Source organism: Coturnix japonica, chromosome 1, assembly GCF_001577835.2.
Source record: "Coturnix japonica isolate 7356 chromosome 1, Coturnix japonica 2.1, whole genome shotgun sequence".
In the NCBI taxonomy this organism is placed as follows: Eukaryota; Metazoa; Chordata; class Aves; order Galliformes; family Phasianidae; genus Coturnix; species Coturnix japonica.
In genome coordinates, this window is record NC_029516.1 from 46,543,514 (window position 1) to 46,564,309 (window position 20,796).

Genomic DNA, 20,796 nt, shown 5'->3' on the forward strand with positions numbered 1-20,796 from the left:
ACTCCCCTAAAAGCCAGGGCATGAGGGGCTGCTTGACCTTCTGCCAGCCCCACCAGCCAGCCCTTGTTCTGCTGTCACTGGAGGGCAGCACAGCCCTGCTTTCTGGCCCCCACCAGGCTGCCATGCATGGGTAGGTCTCACAGGGCCCGGTAGGCCTCAGGCTGAAGGATAAGGCCTGGCAGCCATCTTCTCACCCACAGCCAGGCCCCGCCATCCTGGCCCTGCTACCCGGCTGCCCTCCCTCCCTGGAAGGGAGCACAAGCAGCAGCCCAGGCCTGAGCCGATTAGCCTTATTAATAGAAATTAAACCCTGGCTGTGTGCGCTGCCAAGACCTGCGGGCCCCGCATGTGCCTCCTTCCCCACTGATGGGGCACAAGGACTAAGAGGCTTGGGAGGATTAACATGTGGGCCCCAAAACCCTGGCCCCACAGCCTGCAGGGGAATGGGCTTCCCCACGTGTGGTTGGGAACCATGGTGGCAATTGAATAGCAGCCATGCAGGGGGTTTGTTTTGGGGTGGCTGCTGAGGGTGGAATGGATGTCCTAGCAGCAAATCCAGCCATGAGGATGGCAATCCCTCAGCTATTCCACCTGGTCTTCACTCTCTGCTGGGCATGCCCCCCTTGGCTTTGCCTTAACCCAGGAGCATGGAGGAGGCAGCGGGCACTTGGGGAGATTGTGTAAAACAGCTCCATCCTGTGTTCTGCCCCTCACTGGAACATGGATCTCTGCTATGTTCTTCCCCTGCACCCGGTCTCCTGCTCAGCCCATTACAGGCGGTCCTCTTCTTCCTCCTTTGCCCCCTCCCAACCTGCCCAGTTCTGCCGGGAGAGCAGTGAGGAGCCCCGTGGCAGGCCATGGGATTACTGTGGGATTCGGGCCGCGGCACGCAGCCTCCTCCTCCCTATTGGCTGGAAAAGCCTCTTAAAAGTGGAGAAGTGCGTTCTGCGCTCTCAGCACCTGCCGGTCTTCGTCAACCTGAAGCCATAATCAGCCACTGACCCACATCCACACTGCCTGCATCCACCCAGAGGAGGCAAGGGGGTCCCCTGTGTGGGGCATCCCCTCTGCGGGGGGTTTTGCAGAGGGTGGCATTGGAGCTGGAGGAAAGTAGGCTGAGAGAAGGATTAGCTCTGCAGTGAGGACGTGGCTGCCCTGAAGAAAGCAGCAGGGCACAAGAGGCTGCTCAAAAGGCACCAGGGTTCTGCCGCTGTCACCCTGTGCCCACCATGAAGCAAAGAACCTGTGGGGCCATCTGACCGGGCACACGCACCCAGAGCAACGGAGTACCAGCTGGACTGATCTGCTTGGTCTCTGGGGTCTTTGGCGCTCATCGCTTCATTGCAGAGGTTAGTGATGCAGAGGGGTGCTTGCATCTGAGCACGCATGGCAGCTTCTGAAGGCCTGTATTCATTTCATTCTTTAGTGAAGGCTTTCCCATGGTGGTTTTTGTAGGCTAGTGGCAGAAATTGTATCCTTTGCATTTATTGAACCCTTCCCAACATATGCATACTCAATTGAGGAACCAGGAGACATCCTCTTATTTGTGTGGACACTCCTAGATGCTGGTGGTAGTGCAGCTTTTCTGGTACAGTGGGGTTTTTCTGCACGGCCTTCACCTGGACAGGGCTGGTAACTTTTGTTCCTGGTACAAGACTCCTCACTAGGAGTTAGACCTCTCCAGTTACAGCTAGACCCATGGCAATGCTCACTATGGGCCCACCTGCATGCGATGTCCAGGGCAAGCACTGTTGACGAGCTTTAATGTGGGGTATTTTTACACAAGAATAAAGCTGCTTAACTGTGGAGAAAATAATAGCAAGCTGTAGTGTATGCAGAGGCAGGTACAGAGTACATGGTGTGACCACCGTGTGCAGTGGTGAGCAGAGGAGCCCGCGTGCGCACTAGAGCGTTGTGATTGAGGAGGCTCTGAACTGGCTGCTCAGAGCTGGGATAAAGCTCCAGCAGAACTGTGCTGCAGCACGTTGGCTTGGAGGGAGCTTCACGTGTCAGCTGCTCAGCTTCATCTCATCTTTGTCAGCCAGCATCGAGCTGCAGCCAGGTAAATGCTCTTACATACCTTTCTGTATAGGTGTGTTGTGCCATGGAAGGGGCTCCTGCAGGTACCCATCCAGCCCTAGACTCAAGCATTACCCATGGATGTTTATCTAATGTGATCAGATGCTGTTGACTCATCATTAAAAGGTGATGCTGTGGCTGTCCAACAGGTGGACGAATGTTTTCTTGCTAGGAAGATGAAATGCAAAGGGTCTAATTGTTTTATCTGATTTGTGGTGGAGGACAGGAGCAAGAAGAGTGAGGCTGGAAGAGGGGCTCAGGCAAAAAGGGCCGAGGTATGCCACTGACTAAGACCATTTGGTGTCGTTTTGTGTGCACTTTCTAATACCTTCTGATGCTACTGGAGAGTAATAAATCAAAGATCAGTGATGACTTTGCATACAGGTATGAAAATAAGCTTTGATGTGGAAGGAACTGAGGTAGTTAGTGTTGGAAGGGGAATGGCAGAAACCTGGTACCTAGGGGAGAAATGAGAAATACACTCTTACAGCAGCCAACTGGAGCAAAATTCTTGTGCAGCTTAGGAGTCCTGAGAGCAACTCACAAGACATATCCTCTAATTCCCTCCTTCTCCCCCCTTTGGCTTTATTGCGGCCCCTCTGGATAGGTATGGATCCCTAATCTCTCTGGCATGCAAATAACCATTACTGCAGTTCACCATGCTCTCAACCTTCACCCATTTCCCAAGTCTGGTCAGGTATAACATGGAAAGGAGTGCAAGGGCTACATATAGGGGGCATGGAGGGAAACCTTGTAGTAAATGTTTGCCTGCTATGCTCTTCTCTTGCAGAATCTGCAGATCTCTTGCTGTCTCCCTGTGTCACCCCACCTCCCGGCCTGCCTTTCCCCACCCAGGCTAGACAATGGGGAGAGCTGACCCAGAGGAAGGGCAGCTCCCAGCTCCTGTGAAGCCCCCAGATGGCGGCTGGGGCTGGATCGTGCTCTTTGGCTGCTTTGTGATCACCGGTTTCTCCTATGCCTTCCCAAAAGCTGTCAGTGTCTACTTCAAGGAGCTCATGAAAGATTTCCATGTGGGCTACAGTGACACGGCCTGGATCTCCTCTATCATGCTGGCCATGCTCTATGGAACAGGTGATGCTTGGATATACTTCCTACCATACTTTTGCCTCCCCTGCCCTGCTAGAGTTCCAAACTGTGTCCCCATGGGCACAGTCAATGGCCTTATCGTGAACCAATGTGCCAAAGACAGTTCTCCTGCTACACCATTCTAGATGTGTAGTACATTTCATGTCTCTGTCTCCTCTGCCCCAGGAGATTTCTGGGCTCACACCACAGGCCCCATGATGTTTGCTGAAGTACCAACTCCTTTATTGCTCCCAGAGAATAGGTGGTTCAATGCAGAGCAGGGCAAAGGTCTCCACACCAGGGCTTCTGTCCCTTGGCCCGGCCCAGGGGTTGTATAGCTAAACAGCCAGGAGGTGATTTTTGCCATTAGTGTTTCATCTTCCTTGGTGCCCTGTTTGGGCACACTGCCCCATCCCACATGTCCTGTCTATCTATCTCCTGGAATCTTACCTTCTCTCCTCTGCTTTCTCCCAGGACCAGTATGTAGCATCATGGTGAACCAGTTTGGCTGCCGGCCTGTGATGCTCATTGGAGGGCTGCTAGCTTCCTCTGGGATGATTCTGGCATCTTTTACCACCAACATCATTGAGCTTTATTTGACAGCTGGTGTGCTGACAGGTGAGAACCCCAGGAGTAGGAGGAGCACACTGATGGATGAGCCAAGAGTGCACTGTGTTGCCCTTTAGCATTGCCATGTCTGGCATCAGGTCACCCCTCAACCTATTTACACCCACTCACAGGAGGCATCTAGTCTTGAATGTTGCACTGCAGGAGGTGTATCTGCTGAATGTAAACAATCAGGAGAGAGGGACAGAAGAAAGGCTGTCAGTGCCTAGCGATCTTGGCAACAGGAGTGGCAGCATTATATAGTGGTATTGGGACAAAGTTCCTGTGTAAGGCAGAGATCCTGTCTAAATGTGGCCACATTATCAGATTCAAATACAGTTCTGATAGACAGGCTGTTCACCCATCTTTTCCAGGGGCAAGACAGTAGAGAAGAGGCTTGTGTGGAACACATGATGGACTTCTGGACTAGGGCAGTAACGGGTGGGTTTCAGCTTGTTGCAAAACACATCTCACATCCTTGCACTCCATCTCTCCCTCCTGGTTCTCACCCTTTCATAGGTCTGGGTATGGCACTGAACTTCCAGCCCTCACTGATCATGCTGGGCACCTACTTTGACAAACGTCGACCTCTTGCCAATGGACTGGCTGCTGCCGGGAGCCCTGTCTTCCTTTCTTCCCTTTCTCCACTGGGGCAAGTGCTGCTGGAGAAGTTTGGTTGGCGAGGAGGGTTCCTCATCATGGGGGGCCTTCTGCTCAACTGCTGCACTTGTGGGGCAGTCATGAGACCCCTGGATGCGGGAATGAAGCGGAAAATGGAGAAAGCTCGGGACAAATATGAAGCCAAGGAGATGCTGCCCATGGGAGGCAAGTCAGAGGAAGGCATCAGCACCACTGATGGAACCAAGAAAGCCAAGAAAGCCAAAAAGAAGCCTAAGAAAGGAAAGAAGCTGTTGGATTTTAGCATCTTTTCCAACCGAGGCTTCATCATTTACACTATCTCAAAGTTCATCCTGGTCTTGGGTCTCTTCGTGCCCCCCATCTTGTTGGTCAACTACGCCAAGGACACAGGAGTACCAGACACAGAGGCTGCATTCTTGCTCTCCATCATTGGTTTCATTGACATCTTTGCCCGGCCAGCATGTGGCATGGTGGCAGGTTTGAAGTGGGTGCGTCCCCACGTGGCATACCTGTTCAGCTTCGCTATGCTCTTCAATGGCTTGACAGACATCTGCAGTGCCAGGGCAAGCAATTACACGGGGCTGGTCATCTTCTGTGTCTTTTTTGGCATTTCTTACGGCATGGTAGGGGCTCTGCAGTTCGAGGTGCTCATGGCCATCGTTGGCTCCCAGAAGTTCTCCAGTGCCATCGGGCTGGTCCTACTTATCGAGGCTTTTGCTGTGCTCATTGGCCCACCCTCTGCAGGTAGGTCTCGTGTTGCAAAATGCATGCGGTTAGTTTTGCTGCCATCCCACAGGATTACAGGTATTGGTTATGGTCATGGTCCTTGAATAAAGGCCCCACTTCTCAATTTCAAAGTTCTCCTGGAAGCTCTCTGAACTGAGAGGCGGAACTCCCTCCTCAGTTCAACTGTGCTCTGGCACTATGTGAGTACAAACTCACATAGAGATGGAGCAGGGTCACTGATGGAGCACAGTCACAAGGACTGAGGGGCTCCCATTTCCCCACCTTGAATGGACTTTGCTGCAAGATCTACTTGCACATGAAGCTTGAGGGTGCTTGCAAACCCCACAGCTTGTTCTTGGCACAGTCACTTGACTGAACGAAAGGGGCTGAACAAAGTGTCTTTGTTTGGTGTAATCCTCCTGAGCTGTTTCCCCCTCTGTGGGGCTGAGGGGCTCGTTGTAGGATAAGCTGCACACACACGTATGCACACAATCCTCACTTGCTGTCCAGCCAGGGTGAAAAGGGCACATTCACCTGCTGTTTGTGAATGCAGGGCCAGTTTCATTACAGCCGGGGTCAGGGGTCACGTCTGCAGTCAGGACTGCAAGACTGGGATGAAGCTTTTGGCCACCACAGCTTCATCTCAGCTTGGGAAATGCCATCTCAGTTATAGTGGGAACTCTCTTTTCATTGTCAGCCTTGAGACATTTGGGAGAACATAGAAAGGCTCGGGTTGGAATGGACCTCAAAGATCACCTAGTTCCAACCTCTCTGCCATGGGCAGGGCTGCCAACCACTATAGCAAGCAGTAGATCACATTGTCCAGGGCCCTATCCAATTTGGCCTTGAATGTCTCCAGGGGTAAGACACCCACCTCTTCTTTGGCAGCCTGTGCCAGTGCCTCAGCACCTTCTCTGTGAGAGAAGATATATCTCTTTGGCGGAGAAATCATGAGGTGTGTGCCCTCCAAGAAAGCCTTGTCCTCAGAGGCTGATCTCATCTTGGCAAGAAGGTGGACCACCACAGCCATGATGTCAGTGCGTCACCATTGTTTAGCCTTGCCAGAACATGGGAAAGCACCAAACCCATGCTCTTACAGTAGTGATCCTGGTGGCACAGCTTGACTTTCAGTTGGCCATCTCCTTACCCAGGGTGATTTCAGATACCCAGGCTTCTTGCTCTTCCTTTCAGAAATGGGTCCCCACGTGCCGCCCACTTGTGCTGATCTGTCCATCCAGGAGTACTTAGACTGAGGTTAACCTTGTTTCTTCTCCAACCTCCAGGCCGCTTGGTTGATGCTCTCAAGAACTACGAGGTGATCTTCTACTTGGCAGGCTCGGAGGTGGCGCTCTCCGCTCTCTTCCTGGCCATGGCCACCTACTGCTGCCTGAACCGAGGGAAGAAGACGCCTCCCCCAGAGAAAAACCCTTCAGCAGGTGGTGGGAGCGACACTGAAGAAGCCGATTCTGATGTGCAGGAAGCCGAGGAGCACAGCAGTGATAACCACCAGCCAGCACATGGCACCGACAAGGCCATGGTGGCAGCCAATGAGGAGACCAACCACGTGGAGGATGAGCAGAGTGGGGAGGGAGGCAGGTGTCCTGAGGTGGATGGGGAGGTGTCGGCACGAGCCGGCTGCAATGCTGACCAGACAGTGGAGAGGGACAGTTTTTAGCTGGGGAAGAGGAATGAGGATGTACATAACTGGCCTGGTTTGTGTGTAACTCGGTGTGGGAGTGTAGATGAGATGTGGACTGGAAAAAAATAAGACAAAAGCAAATGTAAAAGATAAAAGGGCGAAAGTCTAAGAATAGCTGGTCCTCATGTACATATGTTCACATACCTGCACAGAGATATGTCTACTTGCATCCTGCACCCAATGCAGGCTCAGTGCAGCCCAACCACCAGAATCTTCTCCCCCTACCTCCAAACCAGCCCTGGAAAATATATTTTGAAGAGGCTGCAAAGGACTCCCCATTTCTTTCTGCATTGTCACAGTACAGAACACAATTAGAGACTCTTTGTAATCAGCTCTGGTATGCTCTGGTCTGGTGTCAGTGTTTCGTCTATTCCACTCCCAGAGTCAGGATAGCACAGCCCTGAATGGCACAGCTCATGGAAGGACCAAGGGCAGCTGCTGTACTTGGGCTGGGTTTGCCTTGCCCTTGGGACACACAAACCAGGGGCTATCATGGAAGCAGGCATGCCAAGCAACCTGGAGTAGGTTTAGGAGATGCTCATAGCTATCACTGGGTCATGTCCTGCTGCTGCCAACATGGGAGTAAATTCTGCATCACCCTCAGTACCCTGCTGAGTGCACCCTCAGGGCACTGCTGAACCAGTGGGAGCATTGGCTGTGACCACCTCCCTCTGGAGCACCTTCAGTGGGCTGTAAAGCTGGGGCACTGGCACATGATGGCTCTTCCAAGCTGCTGCCAAAGTGCAAGAAGGCAGCACCTCGGAAGGGCTAATGCCCCTAAGTGGGCTGCAGCACAGAGCCTTGCTGCCAGGAATAGCAGTGCCAGCTGGGGGTGGGATTCTCAGTGCAGGTAAACACCCCTGTCCCAAGCGATTATCCACTCAGCAGGAACGGCACAAGATGCGCCCGTGTGTTTTCTTTTTAAATAGAGAAAGGCCTCTTACATAAAGGAATCAAAGGTAAGGCAGAAGGACAAGCTGTGGCCCCTTGGGTGCTACCAATGAGGGTGGTGGGGCACGTGGCCAGCCAGGCGTGACCTCCTCCCCCTGCCCACAGTGGTGGATTTCTGCATTCAGAAAGGACAACCTTCCCTGGCATGCTTAAACCACTCTTAATCTGCTTTGGGACTGGATCTTTTATAAACACCCCTGGCCAAAGCCCTTTCTTCCGGTTAGCCCCGGAGGAACCTCTTACTGCGTGGAGGGATCAAGACCTAAGCAGAACTGGTCTGCAAGGAAGGCAACCTTCAGACAAGGTGGTTGTTCCAGACAGGACTGACTGTGAATTGACAAGTAATGGGTGAAGCCAGTAAAACTCAAAGAGCCGTTTAAACCCAGCTGGGGCATAGGAACGCGATGGAAAGAGTTTCTTGGGTATATCTAGCACGAATAAACCATAATTGATGGGCAAACTACAGTTGCTGGATGAGTGCCAGCTTAAGAACATGAGTAATAAGAGTTATAACAGAAACTGGAAGGCAAACACAAACCCAAATAGGGCTGTGCTTGGTTCTACCATGGCTAATAGCGCTGTCATTAGTTCTAACTGTGAGCCCGTCACATCAGTGACTTCAGGTTTTGTTTTTTTCCTCTTCAAGCCCCCTTAGAAACCTCATAAATCAGACCAAGCACCACAAGAAATGCTGCATGCACAGCCCTGGGAGAACACGCAGCAGCAGCAAGAGCAACTGGAGCCCTGTGGGCATTCAGCCACTGCTCTGCAAACTTGTTCTTCCCACAAAAGGTAAGAGCACTGTTTCTGCTCTCAGCAAACAAGTTGAAGTTGCTCCACAGCAACCTGTCCCCAAGATCCTGGTCTTCCTTACCCACCAGTGCCCCCTTCTAGAAGCAGCCCACAGCTTCCCAGAGGTCCGAAATCCACAGCCTGAAAACAATCACCCTTGTCAGCAGCAGGCAGGTCCCTAAAACAACGTCTCCTCTGTTTCCCTGTCACCACTTCACATTTCCCACTAAGCCTCCTCCTCTTAAATCTTTTCACAGAGGCAAATAACAGCCCTTGGGCTACAAGGTCTTGCTATAGACTGTGCTGTGAGATACCCAGGCCTCTTCCTGCCCACTCTCTTCTCTGTGATGGCAACCACCACTGTTGGGTACTTGCCAGAGGACCTCAGGGGATCGTTTCGTGCCAAAAATCAGTCTCCTGCAGCCTCTGGTTCTGGCTCAGGCTTTAATACATCCACTGCTCAATGCACACTAGCTTGTGCTGTTACCTCTATGCCACAAAGAAGATCCTTTACTGCAGCACTTGCTTTTGTTTGGGGTCTTATTCAAGCAAGGATAACCATACTCACCTTAAGGGATGCTGCTGAGGCAGAAATGGGTGCCATACTTCTTCTGTACCACTCTCCAGAAGGCTGCTGCTGTTTGCTTGTAAACAGGTTGCAAAATAAGGCTGTTGGGCTACACTGTCCTCCTATTCCACACTGTTGACTTTCAGGCAGGTTCCACCGAAGCCTTTTCTGTTCCTCTGAACTACTCCACATTCTGGGACAACAGAAAGGATGAGGGATTTGAGCATCAATTTACTTCTTGTGCAATCGTTGAGCTGTATGGCAAAGCTGGTCCTGAGGCAGCATAACAACAGGCTGGTGTATCCTTGGAAGCTAAGATGCAGAGTAGCTTGGTACTGCATGGAGAAATGGCCTTGCTACAGCATCTGTACTGATCTTCAGGAAACCTGAGCCATAGCAACCATAGCATCCTGGCATAGAGACATCTGTGAGTATAAGTGAGGAAAAGCTGACCGGCATAAGCAAACACATCACTAAAGCAAAGCCAGGAACAACAGGAAACAAAACTATCACACTTTTCTTTATTACACACAACAGTACACTTAAGAGTCCATTTCCATCTTCCAGAGCAGCTTGCCCATGGATGACTTCGTTCCACGCACCCACGGGAATAATAAGTCTCCAATAAAATAAAATAAAATGAAATAAAACAAAATAAAAGAGAAAAATCAAATGAAACATCTCAGTCTTAAATTAATGCCTTTCGATAACTTCTCTCACTACCATTAGAACGTAACGACAGAGAAGTCAGAACCCTGGCCTCTGAGCTGCACACCACTGCTAGCAAGAAGTGCCAACTGAATCTGGGATCTGCCAACAGGGATGGAGGGAGGAGAAAAGCTTTACCTTTTCCTCCTTTCCTTGCACTGGGGAATGCACGCCATTAGCTTCTGGCAGAACTGATGGGGTGGGTAGAGAAGAGAGCAGTATTTTGTGTGCTATTCATACTTCACACTCAGAATCACCATGTCTCTGCCACAGGCCTTATCTTCCCCTCACTGCAGAGCTTCCTGCCCCTCCTCACTAGTGTAAGGACAGAACATCACCTTTGCAATCCTAAGTGGGTTCCTCGTGGCACCTGTACAAGGAAAGGAGTTTACAGGTCTTACTGCACATCCTCAAGAAGCCCATTTGGTTACTATCCATTGCCAAGAGCATTATGACAGAAAAAGAGAAAGGAAATGCATGCAGCTTTGCTCTTACTTACAGGAACCTGACTCAGACAAACATGTTAACCTCAGCATCTTTCTGCTGACTGGGAGAACTTTCTGATCTAAGGTCTTCTTTTCCACATGTGGCAGAGCTACAGACTGGAGGACACCAGCCCTAGGGTAGAGCTATGGAGTGTACAGATAGTGCTAACTGTGCAGGAGCTCAAAGAATATGAAGAGGATAGCAGCCAAGGAAATAGTCTTGTAGATCCCTGCAGCAGCCAACCACACCAGGCAGCCACTACCATCAACCTCCAGCTTCCCCTGGACCACCTGGGTTGGGGATGAACGCATTGCACGTACCTCTGCTAGTTCTAGACATCAGCTCTGACTTATTGCTTAAAAACGGCGTTGCAGAGAGTTGGGAGTGATCATCCTCAGAACACCCCATCCCAGAGCTCATGGGATGTGCTCCAGGAAGAAAGAGAGGAAGATCGAAATAAGCCAAAGCTTGAAGCATGAAGACAGCGAGCAGTGAGGTGAAGAAAACAATGCTGGTGCTAACTCTTTGTAGCTATCTCCAGATGTTCAGCAGCCATCCACATGCTAGAGGGGAGTGGCACATCCTGCACACTCGGCTGTGCGCATGGAGTAATATGGCGATGTGGGAGGAGATTCTCTTCCTCTCTACTCAGTATCCAAGTTGGGCAATGGAACTCTGCGGGGAAAATGGAATATCCAGGCAAGCAAGCAAACGAAGAGAAGAATGCAGAGGTTGGCCCCAATCCAACCAGCTACTGCTACCCAGAGCAGAGGAGGAATCCCAGGCTGGACAACACAGACAATCACGAAGGATGAATCGCCATGTAAAACACATGTTTTTATAACAGTTTGCAAAGTCATTTCCTCCGTGCCATACTGGCGCATTCAGGCATCATCAATGAGCTTTTCACCATTTGTATCCTCCTTCCCACTATTCTCTCTCTCACTCCCTCCTCCTTCTTCTTCTTCTGCCCCATCTGTGTACGTGTCCTTCTGCCCATAGTTCAGAGTAGTGCGGGCAAGATCCACCTCAATGGGAAAGACATCTGCGTCTCGGAGCACAGCATAGCAGTCGTCATAGTACTTGGACATCGTGGAGACAAAACGCTGGAGCTGGAACACGATGTCCTGCACTGTAATGGAAACACATTGGGAACAAATCAGGTGAAACCCCTTCCCAAACAGTCTGAAGGCTGTGATCAAGACTCCCTCAGCAGCAGGAGGTACAGACTTTCAGACAGTCCCACGTGGTGCCTGAGCACAGATGTCTCAGGCATAGTCAATCATAGAATCATCACAGTTGGAATAGACCTCCGAGGTCATCCAGTCCAACCATCCACCTACTACTAATATTTCCGCACTATAACATGTCTCTTAGTACAACACTTAAGCATTTCTGGAACACCTCCATGGACGCTGAGTCCACCACCTCCCCTTCCAGAGCCCGACCACTCTTTCAGAAAAGAACTTTTTCCTAATCCAATCTAAATCTGTCTCCCCTGATGCATCTTGAGGCCAAGGAAGAGTTCTTCAGCACACACTGTTAAGATGAATGAGGAGCATGAAGCCTGAAGCCACGTATGCCTTCCAGGTGCTGGACACAGCAGTGGTACTCACCATGTTTCTGGTCTAGGAGCTCTATTTTCTCTAGCACATCTTTCCTCATCTTGGCAAAACGTGTGCGAGCCTCCTGGCGGCAACGCAGGATAAGGCGGTACTCGTAGTTCCCAGTGCTGACTCGGTAGAGGGGCTCACCCAGTGCCTGCCAAACACAGCAGCATTTCAGAGACTCTCACAGCGCTGCCTGAACACACAGTTTGCATAGTGATACAGACTTGCAGTGACTTTGGGTATTACAGCCCTCTCAGGAACTGGGTATGTGGGGGGCACCTTTAGCTATCCTAAACAGAGCTGTTAAGGATGATAGATGTGAAACTTTAAAAGAGGCAGCAAAATGTCAATGGGGTTTGGGTTTTTTTTTGAAGCCTTTTGACTTTGTATTACTTATTTATAGGAAAAAATATTCTTAAAAAGAAATCCTTCAATCCATTTCTTCAACAATAAATGGAGCTTTCATATGCATTTTTTTGCTGAGAAGCCAAACCTCGATTTCTCAGAATTAAGTCCAGAATTAATGGTAAGCTGCGCACTAGACACAAATGGAATCTGTGAAGATAACACCTTAAACCTTCTTACACAAGCTAATATTACTTAAACACCGAGAGAGGCAACCACCGTGCACAGAAGTAGATAAGATGACTGCTCCCTCTAGTATCTCACAGCATTCATGAGAGCTACTGTCTCCTAGGTAGTGTTTAAGGATTTCCAGGTTCTAATATGATAAGAACAAATGGATGTAGTTCTTAGGATGAATTTGCTAGTGTGCCTGTTAATACCCAATTATGAGGCAGTGTGCACACAGAATGTACAGTAACAGAGTTTGCTCTGCCACAATACTGGTACTCACAATGCAGCTGTATTCTTCATCATCCATCTCCTTGACTTTCAGGCAGTAAGACTTCACAAGACAACAACAAAAAAAAGCAGAACAGTTAGGGAATATTAAGGAGTAGAAGCAATTCAACCACTGCTCACAGCCATAGAGTTGTATCATTTCAAGCCTTCCCTCAGTTGCTGCAGCTAGGGACAGTGGGGAAAGCAGAGTGGGATCAGAGCAGATTCAGCATTCCAGGTGGAAAGAAAAACAGTTTATGGTAGGGGAGGAAGAAGGGTCTTATTTACATGAAGTATTTGCTCCTGTAATACGAGTGTAACCCAGTAGGAGAAAAATCCTGCATTCATTCATACTGTTTGGGAAAACGCACTGCTGGAAAACCATGTGCAAAGTGTAAATAAGGAGGAGAAAAAAAGATGAGCTGCGGGAAGGATTGATGTGGGAAGAGAAGCTGACATTTTCACTTGCCTTCGGGTGCAGGCTCAAACATTTCCCTCAGCTCATAAAAGCAAACAGATTACAACAATTACAGAAAAAGATGTGCTAAAACAACCCTACACTATTTTTATTCTTTGGTGTAGATAACAAGGTGTGAGTGGAATGGAAGAGGGCTGTCCAACTTGGCTGAAGAAAGACAGCCCCAAACTGCATCGAGAACAGGGACTCTGAGACTGGAGAGCTATTTAGGGGTGTTCAGGAGCACAAGTTCAACAAGAATTCTGTGAATATGGAAATGAATTTGGTCAGGTGGAAAGTAAGTCATCTGGATTCTGAGACACTCACTTTATTGGTGAGAATTATGAGATCAAAAGGAGATGTTTGAATAGGAGTTATTTGTCAACAGACAAAGAACTGGGGGAAGACAAAAGAAAGCATTCTCATATTAAGCATGGAAGGATGCACATGTGATCGTGCAGACTGCATGTGATTCTCAGGCTACGACTCCTGAAAACGTAATTTCAACCACCTTTAAAAAAATAAGAGCAGCTCACCAAATATTCAAACTTGACATCCAGGTATTTTTTGATAGTCAGCCTTGTGTCAGGAATGGCTTTATTCAGATACGTGTTCAAGTCAGTCAGCATCTGCAAGAGAAACATCCTGCTGCCAAAGCTAAGTTCAAAAAGCATGACTATAATTCATGAAATCCAACCTTCTAGTGAGCACAGGTCATGAGACTGTCTCGAGTTAACTCTTCTTTGAACTAGAACACATTGGAAAAAGATTGTTTGATCTTGATTCAGAATTGCCACAGTTAGACGACCCACTACAGTCGCTGGTAAGTGGTTCCAGTGCTAGAAATGTATGCCTCGCTTCCAGTCTGTGTTTGTCTGCTTTTAACTCAACTTGTTTCATTTGTAATTAGCCCTGGAGACTGCTCTCCCGGATTCACAGATACACTAACCAGGACTGTCCATGCAAAACAGCACTTCAAGTAGTGCTCAAATCAATATTTAATATCCTGTTTGCTAAACAAAACAAATGGATCTCCTGATGGTTCACTCAAATATACTGAGCTCTCTTAAATTTAGTAACATCTCTTAGTTATGGATACCAGTATCGGGGAAAGGACTCCTGGGACTACACTGATCAAACTACCCTCTCATCCCCAGTGGACAACAAGAAGCACATATTCATGGGCACAAGTCAAAGGGACAAGACTGACATTCACTATTTTACCTCTTAGGTTAGTTGTGAAGAGTTCTATGAAGGAAAGCAATGACAGTTCTTCCCACAACAAATGATCTTTATGATAATACCTCCAAATATAGCATTCTGTCTTTCTAGATAACCCCCTTCTCCACACCCTTTATGGTATAGTTAAACTCTTTACCGGCTTAATTGTTTTCAGAAGGTGAATTCCAAACTTCTCAATGTTGCGATGGGCATCAGCAAATTTCACAAAAGCTTCACTGGCAGCTGGTTGAGGCTCCCGTACACCAATGACAGAGAAAACATCTCCAAATGCTGGATGAGAGTACAAAATGCAAACAAATGGAAGAAGGGGTTGGCCCTGGAGAAGAATCATGCTTCCAATGCGGCAACTCCTTCCCAAAACCTTGCACTTAGGGATGATACTGTGTATAACAGACTAGAGGTTGGCAGGGCATTTCTTCAATGTTTTGTGTGAAACACAAGGCCTGTGTTAGCACCATGACTGCTAATACCAGGAGGACAGCCCTTCCCATCTGGTTTCTGCAACACTTTATTTTCTTTGGATGATGGAATCACACCTTTAGGTATCAACTAAAACTCCTTTGCTCACTCGTTACCTCTGTGCGTTTGGGATAGCTCAAAGAAAGCTCTGAGAAGACTCTTGGTGTGTTCTGTCAAGCCTGTAGCGGAAGACAGGAAAAGACATTTAAGTCATTTTACTGAAATGTAATGTAGGCATCTCTCCTCCCCCTCTAGTATCTGATGAAAGACATAACTTACCTTTGTACAGTTCTGCAGTCCTCTCCAGCTCCTCCAATCTCTTCACCAGTCCATCTAAATGTAAACAAGAATCAGAATACTGAATTACAATAATCAAATCTAAGACCTGTTTAAGACCTGCCTGACTGGAAAAACACCCGCTTCCTATGTTTGGTTCAAACTTCCCTTAAATCCAGAGCCTGCCCTCATGGGAAGATTTTAAAACAACTGCAATCTGGTTTTACAGTGTGAGATCACTGTCTATCAGCATTCGTGACATGGGTTCCCACTTCAAATTAATCTGACCTTAGGTATCATTTAAATGGCCCCAAGGATGTAATATACATCACCCAGGAAGAGGCAATCACAACAATGAGCTATAGAAGGAAAGAACTGTGAAGTAGTAATGTGGGACTTGTAAGTAATTACAGAAATGTGATAAGCACAGGAAGGTAGTAAGTGTTTCCTTATGAAAATGTCTTTCTGGGTAATACTCACCATTGCAAAGTATGGCTCGGCTTAACCCCAGTGCATCTGCTGTCCCTGAGCTCATGTTCTCCACCAGTCGATGCTTTACTTTCTTCAATACTGAAGGCCAAAAGAGAATGGCAAATGAGGATCAGGGTCATTTCTACAGTCATTTCTCAGATGCTGAATAATCTGGCTAGTCTCAGTCTAACTAACTATTGAGACAGTGAGCAGCAGAATACCATGCAAACTTCAGTCCAGCTGCTGTGCATAGCACATGATTTATCTTGCCCATCTGTTCTGTTCTCACATCCTATATACCTAAATCAATAGAGGTCCAGCACTTCCTTTGGAAGACTATGCCAATAAATCCCATTATAAGCTACCTATCATTATATCTGTAATTGAATTTGCTGTATTACTTCAGGAAGTCAGGATAAGAGGCTGAAAGCAAGGTGAGTAGGACTGAATGCTCAAAATTATTTTTGCCTGCTTACACCTAATTTAAACCCTTTTGAGACCAGATGATGAAATTCATTTCTCTGTTTGGTAGCCATGCTCTGCAAATTATGCCCTTTTTAGAACCACATGACCCAGCTATGTTTATTTAGGGGCAAACTGGCAGGAATGTCAAGCACCTGCAGCTCTTAAGAACATCAGCTGCAGCCACAGTGCTCAAAATCTCTGGGAAACATTTTATACTCTCACTGCACTTCTGTTTCACCAGACATCCATGCCAGCTCTCAGCATTTCCTGGAATCCTCATCTATTCATTGGGACATTAAATCAACCACCATTAAAAGAAATGAAAGCAACAACAGTACAGGGATCTTTTAGGAAATTGAGAGATGCAGACCATATAAAATAGACAACTGTATTGGCTTAGTTCAAAACAGTTCAAAACCACTTATTCTCGTTGAAAGTTTCAATTTGAAAAGCTAGGAGGAAGAATGGAAACAGAATAGTACTTCAGTTTCACCTGTGACCAATTTTCACCCCTTTGTGTTGTTTTAACACTGTAGGGAGACAGAAACCACTACATCTTACCGATGTCCAAAGACTTGCCCTGCTTTGGGTCAGCCTGAAGTTTGTTGTAGTGAATTGTTACTTCTCCCTGTAGGAAAAGCAAATTCAAAGCTGCTGCACTGGAACCAAGTAACAGCAGCTTTCCTTCACTGATGAACAATACAGTGTAAACTATGATCCCAAAGCTCCCGCTCCTACCTCTCACCTTTACCATCTGTATCATCTTGGCCACTTCCACCTTGGTCTTCCCTTTGACAGACTTGCCATTGACCCCTGTGATTTCATCACCCGCTGCCACAGTCCCATCTAAGGCTGCTGGGGTGTTATCGAATACCTGGAGAAGGGGAGAAAAAGCACAAGCAGTCTGGAATCAAAAGGATGAAAAAGAACAGCGCAGGGCTGAAGAACAAACACCTGACAGCTATATTTCTCCTATTTAACTTGGTTGTATTCTTCCTCCTCGGGTGCTCACCTGAACAATATAGAGACAGGGGCAGTACTGTGCTCCTCCCCCAATGCTGATCCCAATCAGGTTCTGGGAGTCCTTCTTCAGGGTCACTGTCCCAGGTACAGTGGGGATCCCTCTAGAATGAGAAAGGAGATGGATAGTGGAAAACTGAACATGGCAGACAGAGCTGTATCTGTACAACTGTGGTATCAGTGACGATAAAAACTGAACACATGATAGACATTGTACACTTTAATTAAGCACACTGTGCCACAGAGTCTATAAGCACAGGACAACACAGGAAGACACTCTGAGCTGTTGTTTTTGAGACTGCATGCACAGAGTGAAGGAGGGAGAGATGCAGAGGAAACACTGTTGCTTTAAACAGTGTTTGAGCTGCCTTTGTGTCAGAGTAAGAGATCAGTATGTGCAACAAAAACGAAACTCCATGCCAAAGAAACTGCTGATTTCATAAAACTTGTTCAAAAAACTCCAGTGCTCCTTACAAACCCATGGTCTCCAGAGGTTTTCTCCACTTATGGCTGCCTCGTACTGTCTTCCATTATAAACCTTTTTTTTTTTCTTCCCTCTAGCTAAGGTCACTAATTCACTGCTAGGACTACCTTGCAACAAGAAGCTCAGAGCAGTCCTTGGAGAGAGACAGCAATACTTCATCCCCATTCCCCAAGGTAGCAAGAAGTCAGGATTGAGCAGCGAGCCTGACCCTTCAGCGGGTCTTAGAATCAGAACTGTTGGTTGGAAACGAGCCTTAAAGGCCATCTGGACAAACCCCCTACAATGGAAAGAGACTCCTACATCTAGATCAGGATGCTCAGAGCCCCTCCAGCCTGACCTTGAATATCTCCAGGGATGAAGCATCCACACCCCCAGACAACCTGTTCCTTACTGGAACTCCACTAGACTTATTGGAAAGTAAGTCTACATACAGTCTAAATCTCTCTTCTAGTCTGAAACCATTTCTCCTTGTCCTATCACAAAGAAAAGAATCTGTCCCTTTTCTTCTTATAGTCTCCCTCTAGATACTGAGAGGCTGCTCTCTGGTCTCCCTGGAGCCTTCTCTTCTCCTGGCTGAACAACCCTAGCTCTCTCAACTTCCTCTCTCATAGGGCAGGTGTTCCATCCCTTTGGAACATCTCATTTTTGTGGCCCTCCTCTGCATGTGCTCTAACAGGTCTAACATGCCCACATCTCTCCTGTACTGAGGGTTCCACATTCAACTCAGTACTCTGGGAAAGGTCTCACAACACAGTGCAGAGGGGCAGGATCACCTCCCTCTCCCTAATGGCCACATTCCTTTGGGTGCAGCCCAGGACACAGTTGGCACTGTGGGCTGTGAGGGCACACTGCTGGCTCATGTCCAGCTGCCATCCATCAGTGTCCCCAAGTCCTTTTTGGTAGGGCCGTGCTCCATCCCCCAGCCTGTACTGGTAGTGGAAATTGCCACAGCCCAGGTACCACAGAATCACAGAATGACCCGAGTTGGAAGGGACCTCAAAGATCATGTAGTTCCAACCCCCCTGCCTGTCAGGGCCACCAAACATACACATTTACTACGTCAGGTTGCCCAGGCCCGTCCAACTGGCTTGAACACCTCCAAGGACGGGGCATCCACAACCTCCCTGGGCAGCCTGTTCCAGGACCTAACCACTCTCTAGTGAAGAACTTCCCCTAACATCCAACCTAAATCTTCCCTCTTTCAACTTAAAACCATTTCCCCTGTCCTGCTATTTCAGCCTTTCGAAGAGTTTCTCCCTCCTGGGGTAATTCCCTTCGGTAATGAAAGGCTGCAATGAGGTCACCGCAACCTTCTCTTCTCCAGGCTGACAAACCCAACTCCCTCAGCCTGTCCTCATAGGGGAGGTGCTCGGCCCCCTGATCATCTTTGTGGCCTCCTCTGGACCCTTTCCAAAATCTCCATGTCTTTTTGTACTGAGGGCTCCACACCTGGACACAGTACTCCAGATGGGGCCTCACAAGAGCAGAGAGGGACAATCACCTCCCTATCCCTGCTGGCCACCCCTCTCCTGATGGAGCCCAGGATCCCATTTGCTTTCCGGCTGCCAGAGCGCACTGCTGGCTCAGTTTGAGTCTTTGTCCATCAGGACCCCCAGGTCTTCTCTGCCGAGCTGCTCTCAAGGACCACTCCTCCCAGCCTGTACAGGTGCCTGGGGTTCTTCCAGCCCAAGTGCAAAACCTTACAATACCGATATGCAATACCAGACCTTGCACTTGGCCAAGTGAGGGGGTCCTTGGCCCACTGCTCAAGCCTGTCCAGGTCTCCCTGGGCCTTGTCAGCAACATGGAAATCTATCTGCTGCCATTTGTTTTGTTCTGTGAAGACTATTTCTATTGTCAGAAAAACAAAAGATGAGTGCCGTACTTACAGCTTATCCTCCTCAACATCATAATCCAAATCAGCAAACATCCTTTTCGCTAACTGGAACCTGACCGTCTGAAAGCACCTTCTTGTAAACTCCCTAGGAAGAAAGCACAGAGCAAAACCCCCGTAAGGCCGCGCTCTCTGCGGGTCACCAGGGCACCAACGTCAACTCCCACCCCATCTATTTCTGAATGACGAATGGTGCCCTGATAGAGGGCTGCAAGTAGGGACCAGGTGGCCGCACGCTCTGCTCCAGGCACAGCACCACACCCCGCGGCCCGCTCCCCGCTCACACAGCAGCCTTGTTCTGTTTCCTAAGCAACTGCCGTGCCCCCGATCCCTTATGTCCCGCAGCAGGCCCCGCTCTGTGCTCCCAGGCCCCGGCCCCGCTCGCTGCCCCGCGGCTCGGTCACACGCTGCCGCCGCTCGCCCCACATCAAAGCCGAGACCTTTAGAGGTGGCCGGGCCGACCCCGCCGCTGACGCGTCGCCGCCGGAGCCGACCGGAAGCGCGCAGCCAAAGCCCGCCCCCCTTCCTCTAGCGCCCGCGTTGCTACGGGGACGCTCCATCCGCCATCTTGAGAGTGGCGGGCTCAAGGATCATGTAGTTCCAACCCCCTGCCTGGCACAGGGCCACCAAACATACACCCTTTACTAGATCACGTTGCCGCAGGGCCCCGTCCACCCTGCCTTGAACACCTCCAAGGACGGGGCATCCACAACCTCCCTGGGCAGCCTGTTCAGTACCTACCCCTCTCCTAGTGAAGAACTTCCCCTAACATCCAACCTAAATCTTCCCTCTTTCAACTTAAAACCATTTCCCTAGTCCTGCTATTATCAGCCCTTCGAAGAGTTTACTCCCTCCTGGGAGTAAAGTTCCCTTCAGGTATTGTAAGGCTGCAATGAGGTCACCCCGCAACCTTCTCTAGGCTGAGAATTCATAGCAACACTGAATACTCTAAGTGCGAAGGGAGCCGTAGGGACCATCGGGCTCCATAAAGGACCACCTGAAAATCAGACCCTACGACTGAGAGCACTGGCTGAAAGCTCCTTAAACTCCAGGGCCTCCAAAGTTACACCAGCCGCCCAGCTGGGGTTCATTCCTAAGGCAGGAGCTCCTCCGTGTGGGCACCATCTAGAAGGCAGCGTGGCTGATGGGCTCCGCTTTTGTGCTTCCCCTCTGGTGTGTGTGTGTATTGAATATGGCCCTCACTTCATCCCGGAAGCATCCCTGAAGCCTTTGTA

The 20,796-nt window shown here is 49.0% G+C and overlaps 2 protein-coding genes across 3 annotated transcripts; one reads left to right on the forward strand and one right to left on the reverse strand.

Moving 5' to 3' along the window:
• Positions 1–61: 61 nt before the first annotated feature.
• Positions 62–9,796, forward strand: SLC16A8 (solute carrier family 16 member 8). The gene is made up of 5 exons (XM_015862974.2): positions 62–1,349; positions 2,870–3,171; positions 3,640–3,783; positions 4,291–5,154; positions 6,420–9,796. Exons 2-5 carry the CDS (start codon positions 2,943–2,945, stop codon positions 6,809–6,811), a joined length of 1,629 nt encoding a protein of 542 aa, XP_015718460.1. The 5' UTR covers positions 62–1,349; positions 2,870–2,942; the 3' UTR covers positions 6,812–9,796.
• On the reverse strand, positions 9,654–20,089 carry PICK1 (protein interacting with PRKCA 1). 2 transcript variants are annotated; one of them, XM_015862998.1, is made up of 13 exons: positions 20,002–20,089; positions 19,557–19,649; positions 17,176–17,287; positions 16,909–17,037; positions 16,725–16,791; positions 15,708–15,797; positions 15,231–15,284; positions 15,068–15,130; positions 14,629–14,762; positions 13,787–13,879; positions 12,807–12,857; positions 11,957–12,101; positions 9,654–11,472 (listed from the first exon to the last, which is right to left on the reverse strand). In XM_015862998.1, exons 2-13 carry the CDS (start codon positions 19,595–19,597, stop codon positions 11,225–11,227), a joined length of 1,227 nt encoding a protein of 408 aa, XP_015718484.1. In that variant the 5' UTR covers positions 19,598–19,649; positions 20,002–20,089; the 3' UTR covers positions 9,654–11,224. The 2 variants fall into 2 exon arrangements, with proteins under 2 accessions (XP_015718484.1, XP_015718492.1); XM_015863006.2 differs by lacking the exon at positions 20,002–20,089 and adding an exon at positions 19,846–19,975.
• Positions 20,090–20,796: the final 707 nt, after the last annotated feature.